The 12,426-nt window shown below is 34.8% G+C and overlaps 1 protein-coding gene across 2 annotated transcripts in view; it reads right to left on the minus strand.

Moving 5' to 3' along the window:
- Positions 1 to 12,426, minus strand: part of CSMD3 (CUB and Sushi multiple domains 3) — a 512,773-nt gene that overhangs the window by 237,679 nt on the left and 262,668 nt on the right. For both annotated transcript variants that reach the window (XM_052703606.1, XM_052703607.1), the window contains one exon: positions 3,614 to 3,717. In XM_052703606.1, coding sequence (XP_052559566.1) covers positions 3,614 to 3,717 — 104 coding nt within the window. The remainder of the gene's footprint in view (positions 1 to 3,613; positions 3,718 to 12,426) is intronic.

Here is a 12,426-nt window from a genome sequence, read left to right on the forward strand (position 1 = left end):
CTATAAATGCATTTTTGAAATTAATTAACAAAGTACAGAAATAATTCATCACTTTTACTTCAATATTTTAAATCACATATTTTGAAATATATTTGAAATGTAGTTTCTTATCATCTACAAATTCCTATAGGCTTCAGCTGAGTTGCTAATAAGTGGAGAAACTTCACAATAAAAGAACAACTTTCTCCAAGACAGGTGCCAGATTATGAGACAGACATCTAAGTAGATACAGCTTGAACAGAAAAGGGGTGTTTATAACACACAGTGACAAACTTTCAAGTAATGAGATTTCTTTTAATAAAATGAGAAAATTTGGACTTCAGTTTTCAGACTTAGGGAGATTTGGGTCATCAGCAGGATCCAGATAAGATAATATTATATGAAGGGAGTTATTTAAGCTTAGATAATAATGAAATCCTGCAGTTATGAATTATCTTCTCTTTTCTCCTGGGGTTTATGAGTATTCTACTATTGGGAATGATTACTGAGAAGGCTTCTCTCCTAGATGCACTTTCTTACGTCTTCCTTTTCAAAAGCTGAGCAGTGAGAACTGTCAACAACATAAACTGATAGATACAATTATGACACTTTCCTTTTAAACAGTTTAACAGTAGCCACATGCTCAACAGTGTGATTTTCATCTTCCTGTGTAGGACTCCAAGACTATCTTTTCCACATACTAGTGACATACATTCCACTTGAGGTTACTCCTTTCTATCTGATTAAAATGATATAATACAAGAGACAGAATACTTGTAGATGCCCAATACAGTAAAAAAAGAAAAAAAAATGAATTTCATGCCTTGTGCACTCAGTGTTCTGAATGTGCATGCAGGAGTTGAGTCTGGTTGCATTTTACGTAAAGACACACCTGCAGCAACTGTCAGGATGGGCAAACAGGGTATGGCAATAGCAGAAGGGCAGGGCACAGCAGTTTGCACAGACAGTTCATGCAAGGCAGGCGAGTTGAGGGAAGCAGCATGCGCTGCTCTTCTCATCCCAGGAAAGCTCTCTGTTATTACCAACATGGTGCAGGCATAAACAGAAATGCAGGTGGGGGAACCCACAAGGCCGCCCAGACTTGTAATTCTGGGAGCTCTGGAATCTGGAGGCCACCCATTGGACCACATCAGGTGAAGGTGACATGGGTGCAGATGAGCCCAAATGATGATCTTGGGCAGCTGACCAGGCTGAGAGAGGAGGTAGCCAGGCTGAGATACATTCAGCAGTCAAAGAGGGGAATTGATGCCTGATATCACATGGTTGCATGAGCAGACAAACAGCCCTGTACTGGGGAGAGCCAGGAGAGGGAGCAAATTGGCTGGGCTCACTGTGAGGAAATTAGAGCTGCTGGCAGAGTGGAGTGTACTGTTGAATGACAGAGGGAATGTTGTCACTCTAGAAAGCAGTAGGGAAAAAAATGAGATTTGCCCCAGAGGTCTATGGGAGGAAATCAGCATATCTGAAAGCTCAGCTGAAGTGCTTCTATATCAACACATGCAGCATGGGAAATAAACAAAGGTAGCTGGAAACCATGGTGCCCTTGGAAAACTTTGAACTTATTGCCATCACAGGAATATGGTGGGAGGATTCACATGACTGGAACACCACCATTGAGGGCTATAAACTCTTTAGAAGGGATAGGCAAGGTAGAAGGGGCAGGAAAGTTACCATCTTTGTTAGGAAGTGGATAGACTGGGTGATACTTGTTCTGAGAAACAGTCAAGAAAAGGCAGAAAATGTGTGTTAAAATTAGGGATGGGACCAGTAAAGGACAGCTGGTGGTGGGGTCTTCTACAAACCACCTGATCAAGAGGAGCCTGTTGATGAGGTCTTCTAACATTAGCAACAAGAAGTTTCACAAGCTCTCATTCCGATGGAGGAATTCCAACCATGTGAATATTCACTGGTAAGACAACTCAGTGAGGTATGAGTAATCCAGGAGAATCCTGGAGTCTGTGGATGATAACTTTCTGGTTTAGATAGTAGATAGACTGACTAGAAGTGAAGCTTTGTTGATCCTGGTGCTCATCAGTACAGAGATCATTAAAGATATTAAGATTGGAAGTAGTCTGGTCTTCAGTGACCACACACTCATTGAGTTCATGATCTTGAGGAATGTGTGCCTGGCAAAGAGTGGAGTCAGGATCCTGACCTTCAAGACAGTAAATTTGAGGTTGTTTAAGATGTTGTTGAACAAGACCTCCTGGGAACAAGTCCTTGGAAACAGAGGGGTGGAACAAAACTGTCTGCTCTTTAAGGATACCTTTCTGAAAGTGCAAGAGCTCTCCAGCCCTCAAAATAAGAAAGCAGGCAGGAGAAGCAGGAAACTGGTATGGCTTGGCAAGAACCTGCAGGTCAAACAGAGGGGAATAAAAGGGGCGAGTACAGACAGTGGAAGCAAAGATGTGTCATCTGGTAAGAATGCAGAGATGCTGTCTGGACTTTCAGAAGATGGAATTAAGCCAAGGTATGTGAGCCAGCAATGTGTACTTGCAGCCCAGAAAGCCAGTGATAACTTGGGTTCCATCAGAAGAGAAGTGGCCAGCAGCATGAGGAAATGATTGCCCCCCTCTACTGTGCCCTCATGAGGCCTCAGATGTTGTACAGTGTCCAAGTCTGAGGCCCCCAGTGCAAGAAAGGCTTTTGGAGAGAGTCCAGAAGAAGGCTAAGTAAATGATCCAAGGGGTGGAACACCTCCCCAATGAAGATAAGCTAAAGGAACTGGGCTTGTTCAGCCTGGAAAAGAGAAGGCTATGGTCAAGACCTCATTGAAGCCTTCCAGTATTTAAAGGGAGTTTATAAACCTGAGGAAAACCAACTTTCACGTGGGTAGATAGTGATAGGATAAGGAGTGGTTTTAAACTAAAGGAAGGGAGATTGGGTGAGCATTTATTTTCAATTATCCTTCTCCGCCTTTTTATTTCTAGCTATATGCTCTGTAAATGCCAGCCTAATCGCTCTGTATATTTGTTGATTATAAACAGGACTTAGACATTCTTGAAGAATGTTGTGGGATGGTTAAAAATATATATATGTGAAACTCAGTGCAATCTGACTTATAATCATAAGTAGTTTAGGTAATATATTTTTATAACTTTCTTCACCACCCTAACTCATTTTGATCTTATTTACAACAGTCAACAAGCCCTCATCAGCATCCTATGCTACTACTTTTGTCATACGAGGCTTATTAGGAGATTCAAGAAGTTGCCCCTTTACCGTTCTGCAAGCTACCTAGGTGTTATTTTCTATTATTATCTTTATCATAAATTAATGTGAGAACTGACCTATATAAAGAAAGTGCAATAGCCATTAAGAGTTTATACATATATAGAGAAATGTAGATAAAAGCACAAATGTACGCTGTATCTTTTTTAAGATTTCTGACATTAGTTCACCTCTTCCTTTTCTGCTGATTTGTCTAATTTCTAACTTTAAAGCACTAACATGTAACAATATACTTAAACTGTCATCTTCAATGACGTTTCAGAAGTTTGGTAAAAGTAACTTTTGTTGGGATTCACCTGGATGTTATCACTATTTGCTTTCATTAAAAATTACATTAATGATATTCTGGAAAGCATACGAATTTTAAATGCAGAAGACTTACACTTGAAGCACGGTTTTTGGATCACCCACTTCTCCTCCATCACCAATTGTCAGCGTGTCATAGCCAATCTCCAAATCAAATTCTTCAAAGTTTATCTGAATAACCTGGGAAATAAAATAATATGTCTGATTTGTGCCTGTAAATAAAACTTTCAGAAGCATAAATAAAACATTTCCAATTAAAAATTACATATACTTGACTGCAAAATATTCTGAATGTAATATAGTTAACAGGTTTATTTATTGAACTACAAAATTGTAATAATTTTAAGATATCACATCTGGTATCACTCTGACCTCCTCAAAGTATTGTCATCTCACTTATTTACGTGATTGTTATAATTTTAATACAGTACAAAATAATTGCATTACATTTTGATTAGGATATACATAAAGGGCAACATAATTGGTTATAATGTCTGCAATACAGTTATCTTTAAATAACAGTATAATAATTGCACTTGTAAGAGTAAATATACTGGAAGTTCAGAATGTAATTTATTCCTTTCATCTATAATCTGAGTAAAACAGCATTATGTTGGATCAAAGGTAAAAACCATTTTCTTTTAGGAAAGAAATGATGCTGTTATTCCCACTGATGTGTTAGTCATGTAAATTCTTTATGAAAATTTGAGGATCTTGTGATATTTTTCATATGCATTAAAAACACAGGATACTTCTAAACAATAATTCGTAACACTTATTTATATTAAAAATGGTCTTGTAAGTAGGAACTAAGAGTGTTTGTGCTTGGAGCTGTGGAAATCATTTTAATGCATCGACAGCTTGTGTTACTATATTACATTGCAGTTCTAATTTTGTTTGAAATTTGATGTTGTTAATTTTTTTGAAAATAAATTTTAAATCACCTCTTTCTTCTGGCCTTCTCATATTATGAGAAATAACAAGTTATTAGCTGTTATAAATTTTGCAATCTGAAATTCTTTTCAGAAATAATGTTTCTATATTTAACTAAAATAGATGTACATGCAAAAATCTTGCGTCTTTTGCATTGACCTCTTTCAAAAAAGCATGCTTTATTAAAAGATTTCTAACACACTCTGCAACTCTCCTAAGTCTATGGTAATAGGAAAAGTATGAATTAGAAAAGTATGCCATACAAAATCATACATGCATTTCTGAGAACTCATTCTGTGCTTGACATGCCAAGTACTTAATGTACAATGTAAACTGTACTTGAAATCTTTGCAAATGTGTCTGAATGGCAAGAAAATAAGTACTGTGAGCAAAGAGATATATTTTTAGGGTCTTTGTATTGCAAGGTATGATTTACTTTGATCAGGCTCCAAGAATGCTGGAGCTGGCATTGTATTGAATATTGCCTATAGAATAGTGAAAAGGTGTTCTGATGACATCAGTACATAGAGTTGAAGATGCTGGATCCTTTCATAATGAAAACTGAGTTTTAGGTGAGATGACTGCATAACATAAAACTGAGTAGTAAAACCATTAAAATTCTGTTTTTATCATCTACCATGTCTGTTTTTTCCCTTCGGAAAAAATGATATGGTTGTATGTGGCAGAACAAAAAGATATGTGATACCCTTGAATCAGCTGTAAAGGAGACTAAAAGAGGTTCATTCTTGATATTAGTCTGTTATTATTTGCAAGATTAAATAAAAACTTCAGGCAATACTATGCTGATTGATTACAGCATTGTTTGTTTTTAACCAGATCAGCATCAGCAAATGTTGATCTGTGTATGGTACGCAAAACAATCAGAGAGAAAGGGACTAATGTTATTTTATGTACAAATTCAAATAAAGTATATTTTCCAGTTTTCCAGAAGCATCATTAGTATAAATGAGAAATGTCCTGAAGAAGGCTGCATCCTGTGGGAAAGACTCAAAGCTGGAGTTGAAGCATGTGGAGAGGAGCCTATAGTGGAGCAGGAGATCTGGGGGAGCTGCCACCTGTGGGGGACCTGTGCTGGAGCAGTCTGTTCCTGAGAGAAGGCCCTGTGGTACAGACCCATGTTGGGGCAGTTCTTGATGAACTGCTCTGTGTGGGAAGCCCATGTTGGAGCACAAGAAGATGATGGAGTTGCAGAGATGAAACGCTATAGAATGTTCCTTGTTCCCCTGCATGACTCAGGGGGAGGAGGTAGAAGAGGGTGAATGGTGGAGGGAAGTTGTTTATAGTTTTTTTTTTCTTCTGTTCTAGTCTTTTATTAATAGGTGATAAATTACATTTACATTCCTATTCCAAATCTTTTTTTCCTAAGCACATTCAATACATGTGCTTTCTTTTCATAACATTTTCTTCCCTGTTCTGCTGAGGAGGAGGAGGCAGGGAGTGGAATAGTGGAGTAGAGCTAGCCACTGGTGTGGAAGCACCACATTATCCTGACACAGATTATGTTTTGAATTTTATTTCACATAGAAATGAAATTCTGGAGTTTTATTCCTGAATATTATTAAGTATGTTTCTAGAGACTGTAGTCATGGATCTATTTTCTCCCTTGTTCTTTCAAATATGTACAAGCAACAAATTTATTTAAAGTTAATGAGCTGTGCACTCATTAGTCACTAAAATGAACAGAAAAGTAGTTAAAAGGAACTCAGTATTCTTTGTCCATCATGGACTGCTTTTGCTGTTTATAAATCCAAAAATAATGAAAATACATATTATTGTTGAATTAAATTTTTAAAACTAGAAGCAAATAACAAAAAAGATGGTAATACTGATCATTACTAAGCAATAAAGAGAAAAATCCTATTTGAAATATACTTCCTGAAAGTTATGATAATTATGATGTTATTTTTTTGTTCTCTAATAATTTTGCAAGAACTTTTCTAAAGGAAGAGTTGGGGGCAGGGATCTAATTTCTAAAGAATTACAGCAGAGCTTTTTTTTTTTTTTTTTTTTTTTTAATGGAATATGTCATTTGGGACTCATTTCATGGGCAGAAACCAGTCTGTTATACAGCTGAGAATTAAAATATCAGGTTTTATTGGGAAGTTAATGGCTAACTTGAGAACTTAAAACAGTTCTGAAGGAGAATATGCTTACATGGTTGTGTTCCAGACAGTTGTTATGACTGTGTCTAGTTCTTGATGGAACTAGATCCTCAGAGATTTAAGGAACATATTGCTACAGGTGGAGTAATCAACATTTTTAAATTTCAAAACATACAATGCAAAATGCTGCTTGACAAAAGAAAGTGTATGTGCATCAGAACTGCTTCTGAAGGGGAAGTATAAAAATTTAAAGTTGTATGTATTTCCATATGTGCATCTGTTAACCTAAAGCTTCCAGTGCAAATGTATCTCTAAAAATATTTTTGTATATACTCATATTTTCACTCCATAAAATCTGCCTGCCATTTTAAGCAGTAAAATAACTGTGGAGATGTTTCTAAAATTATGAATCTCTTCTCCTCAGAAGAGTGCTTAGAAATTAAGCTAAGATGTTGCTTAAACAAGCTGTATCTTAGACAGAATTAACAGTAAGATATGAATCTGAATTAAAACATCCTGTGGAGGGTACAATGTAACTGCATATTATTTTGCTGCATATTGCATATAGTCCAGTGATTCAATGTATCCAAGAGTTTCTAGCAGCTCTGTAGCCTAACAATAATTTCATTTGCTCTTTTGTAGCTACCTATTACAAAACCAAAAGAAAACTCAAAACAGTCTAATCTAACAGTCTAATTAATCCCTTTTGTTCTTTTAATTTATTTTAATCTTTCACTAGCAAAGGAGAAAAGAGGAGAGGAAAAAAGAACATGGAAAAACTGTAAGTCTCTTCAGGGTGATAAGTACTCACTAGCTCATCTGGAAAGTTCCTTCTATGTGGTTGATTCCATTTGTTGGCAATAATCCTCATCAAAATGAACTGTACAGTGCAAATATTGGTATTTGACATAAATTTAAAATGCAAAGAACACACACCAGATGAATTATCATCTATCAGTATCTTCCTAGACTTTAAAGTGAACCTGAGTGTTTTTGTATTGATATCCACATTGTGGGCATCTAAAATAGAATTCAAATGCATAACCATATATCAGTAATACCATGTAAGATGCTATGAAGAAGCAAAATAAATAAATAAAATTACAGGATCTTTGGGAGAACTGTGGTGCACTTTTGGATAGGCTGCTGGAAACTGTTTGGTGTTGTCCCAAAGTATCATAGGTCAGTGGTTACCAGTAATCTTAGCCTTATAGACAGCAGATGATTTCTACTTGCAGAGTGACAGATCTTAACACTTATTTTGTGAGTCCCTTAAGAAGGATTTTTTGTTTTGTTTAACTCCAGTACAAATGTTAAATATCATTTAATTTTCCATAGAGGCTAATCCTGTAATCAGTTATTTATAAAAACCTCTTAGAAATATTTGTTCTGGAGCCATCCTATTTGGAAACAAACGTGTAGTCCTTTACTATCCCAGATAGATTTCTAGGAAGTCTTACAATGGGAAGATGGCACATGGAAGTCACATCTCAAAAAGTTTATAGTTTCACTTTTCATTTTATAGTTTTTTTGTTTGCATGAAAGTATAACCTTTGTTATGTCTGTGCACGTTCACAAGAGTTTCTGAGATGGATTAGCCAGCAGACTCAACATTTAATGTAGTCCCGATATAAAGGATTCAGAAATATTTTGTAAATAAGGCTTTCTACAAATAAAATAGTGATAATGCTAAAGAATAACACAGTCCAACTATCAATATAGCACTCATGAGGATAATACAGGAGTGCAAATAAATCATAAAGTAAACATATTGGCTTAAACTTCAGTCAGTGTGTTTATCATGTTTTTCCCTACAGTTCATATTATTGGATAATTTTCTTGCCATATTTTCTCCCAACAAATATCTTAGTCTTTGCAAAAGCTATTCTGATATATCTCTGAAAAATTGCTAGTATTTTTAAATAATGTATTTGTATTTGCTTTTATTGAGCCACTAGAAAATCAGAAACTTTTTTTCCAGCACATTGAATGAAGTGACTAATTACTATCTAATATTAGGCTGTAGACAAGGAGAAAGGTTGCAATTTCCAGCTATCTTTCTGGTGCCAAAACATCTAACTTTGATCAATAAAGAAATGTATTTCTGCAAAAATTATCTTATAAAAAAATGCTATCCTCCAGTATGATCAAAATATACTAGCAAGAGTGAGAACTTCTCCTTAGTGCCATGTATGTGCAAGGCATCAACTTCCATCAGTTTTCAGAGCTATTCTAGAAACAGCAGCCAACAAACAAACCAACCAAAGAAACTGTAGGATGCTGATAATATCCTGTCTGTCAAAATCAGTCAAAATGGACTCTGGTTACCTTCTCCACTGGTAGAAGTGAAATCAAGTAAGGGGAAAAAATGCATGCTATTTATGTCTCTATGTCCTTATATTGCCTCAGGATGGCTAATTGCTTTAGTGCTGAGGATATCAGACTACTTTCCATGTAGTAAATGATGTGCTTTTATATTAGGCAGTAGAAGATAATGAAAGGATGACATCTGATTGATAGGTCTACCTCCATAATTTTCCATGGAACCATAGATTCCCCCCATCAAAATAATTGTGTTATACATATGATTATGAAAGAATGGTTCCATTTGAAAACTTATTGAATCTATTGTTTATTATAAAACAGAGGTTTAATTTTAAATTAATTATATCAAATTTCAATAATCTAAAAAATAAGGAATCTCATCACAAAATAATCACTTTCACTACCTTCACAGATAGTTCTTTTCCACGGGTAAGCTATTTGGAGAGGAATTCATCTTGTCTACTTTGGACATTCCTCAAAGCATGCTTAATTTCTTAGTATATTACTATTCATTTTATCAAGTGAAAAGAAAATCTCTTCACATTAACTGTGGAGACAGTATAAAATAAAATCTTTACCAACTATGACACTTCACCTTTTATTGACTTAAATTAGATGATATTGATATGCATAGAATCTCTCCCTCCCTTAAAAATGTTCCTCTATGTCTTCTTTACTACAGCTGTGAAAAAATGAGGATGATTGTAGTCAGAATAATGTGTTATTTCCTGTTACACTACTTGAACAGGACTCACTGTTTGGGTAGTATTTGGTCTGTGGCATAATAAATAAATGAGCAGAACTGTAGATTTTAGGTAAAGGTAAAAGAAGATAAAATTGTTTTTCACATGCACATAAAAGAACTCATGTTTCACATTGACATTTTGTGGGCTTCTTCACAAAAGCATTTAAATGACAAGATCTAACATCAGTTTCCAAACATGGTCTACGCGGATTTCCCAGCCTTGAAGCTGCGATCCATAAACTTACAGGCAGAAAACACTTGGCCCCTAAGGCACTTAATCTTAAAGCACTGGTGTAGTTTTGACCTATATATTCACCAGATATGTGAAGGCTGTGGGACAGTATATGAGAATGTTTGGATATGTATTTATTTTTTTCTCAGTGATATCATTATTTACAGTTGCAATGCAGAATACCTGTCCATTTAGCTTTTCAAACAACTGTTAATATTCCAAACTCCCAAATCTGGGATATAGCATTTTTGAACATACTTCATGTTTCTTATAAAACAGTCTCTCCCATGTTATTTTGCATGAATGTCACTCTCACATGAGTATAAATTTCAAAAGCTCAACAAACATGTTTAACTTCTTGAGAGAGGGACTGCTTCTCTTAAGATTTTTGTTTTTTTTTTTCCAGTAAGGTTTGTTGTATTTTGCATTCATTTACTCACTTATTTTTAGTGTTAGTGAACACTTCGCACTATGTTACTCATAACACCAATCTTAAGACACTCGTATTCATCCCTTATTTGTGTCCACGGCCCAAGTTTAAACTTACAATGCAGTTATTGCCTTACTTTAATAATATATTTTCGATTAAATTTATACCAAGAGATAATTTAAATCATTATTTTGATTAGAATAATAAGCAAAATCCTTTTTTAGCATACAGTTCTATTCCTTAACTATGGAATGATCATATAGACACAAGAATAATCCAAATTTCTTTATTAAAATATTGTCTCTTTTGCTAAAACAGGACAGACTTATTTGTATCTGATTGTCTGATTTGCTTGTCGTTTTGATTTGTTTTGTTTTATTTGGTTTTTTTTTGCATCACAGATTTGAAAGGTATTTTTAGGTCTCAAAGACCTCAGTCATTTAACCTCGTAACATAAAGAAAGTACAATTAAATGTAAGTAGTAAATGGTGGTGCAAAGAATCATAAGTCTTTACAGGAAACCCCTTCACAGAAAACAAACAGGCCTAATAAAATAGTTCAATTTCCCCATAAGATAGCAGAAAAAGGTGTGTGTGGAGCTGAACACTTCTATAAATATCACTCACAAGAGCAACCAAGTGAGTGTGGACGAAAGTGATACATTTCTGTGCCAAAACTTGATCAAAGAGACTAAAAATTATCAGCTGTTCACAGTGCATGCATTGGAAGCTTCCTATGAAAGTCTCTGGGCCACGTGCACCAATGTCTTTTAAAAAGTTCTAGCTATGTTTGTATTCACTGTACAGTCCAATTGAACAAAAATTCATATTTAGTCTTTAATTCTACCTAAAGATGGAAGCATATCTATGGAAGCATAGAAAAAATATTTAGTGAGGTAACATCTACAATAAGTAATAAAATTGATCTGTATCTCAATAGTAATATGGAGATATAGTAAAATTGCAGGTTGGAAATACAAATCATTAATCCATTTATAATTGTGTTGTTCTTTTTCACCTCCTCATTTTACTGTTTCACTCCAACACTAAAACCACAGCATATGCATGTACCTTCCGACTCCAATTGCTCTTATTCATCAGTTGACTACATTCCCTCACTGCCAAATCTGTAATCTCCTGTTTTAGAAATATTTGGATTCTCTTCTATGCTCTCATTCCATTGAGACAATCTCCCTTTTCTCCAAACGCATTTCTAAGATTTAAAATAAAAACCTAAGTTATGTACATCACTGATTTTTTTTTATCAGATCAAAATGTTGTTAAACAATTTAAAAGAAACTAACACTAAAAGTAAGTTGAATGTCTTCTGAACAGATCAAAGATAGCTCACACTTTCTAGTTTCATATATAATAAACTATTTCCTATTGATAAATACAGTGCCAGATTTTTTTAGTCCTCAAGTAAAATGAAAAAAAAAAAAAACAACAAACAACCCACTGAATTATGGTTAAAATATATAGTTAAGTGTGAACTTAAGTATTCTCTATTTTTCTGATCATTTCATTGACTGTAACACTTGCATTACATCTAAATACTAGGCTTAGGAAAAGCCAAGTTTGAGATATTTGATTGCAAGAAGATCTATAGTATGATTTATTCCAATAAGCCTAATTAAAACAGACTTCATAAAATGAATACTTGATTTCATGGCGAAGTACTCAGCCTGCCTGAAATTTATGCTGTCAACATGAATAAATATGGATGACAACTGAGTTTATGCTTGAGAACAAGCTTAGGAAATGTTCCACTGACAGTAGTTAATGAGATAACATAGCTGTAGTAAGTTAAATGTAAACATTCAGCTTTTTGCTGAACTTGTTTCGCTTATTTTGTCTTTGCATAATAATACACAAAAACTCAGAAATTTGAAGAGGAAACTTTTAGAGAATGTAAAAAAATATTATGACACAAAGAAGGAGAAGAAGCCTTTGTAAGGCCTTTATAAGGCGTTTAGTTTTTAGCATGGTACCCTACAACATCCTTCTCCCCAAACTGTAAAGATACAGATCTGATGTGTGGATTGTTTGATGGATGAAGATTGGTTGCACCATCAAATTCAGAGAGTAGAGGTTCATGTTCA

The sequence above is a fragment of the Tympanuchus pallidicinctus genome, unplaced genomic scaffold (genome assembly GCF_026119805.1).
Source record: "Tympanuchus pallidicinctus isolate F22 unplaced genomic scaffold, pur_lepc_1.0 scaffold5, whole genome shotgun sequence".
NCBI lineage: Eukaryota > Metazoa > Chordata > Aves > Galliformes > Phasianidae > Tympanuchus > Tympanuchus pallidicinctus.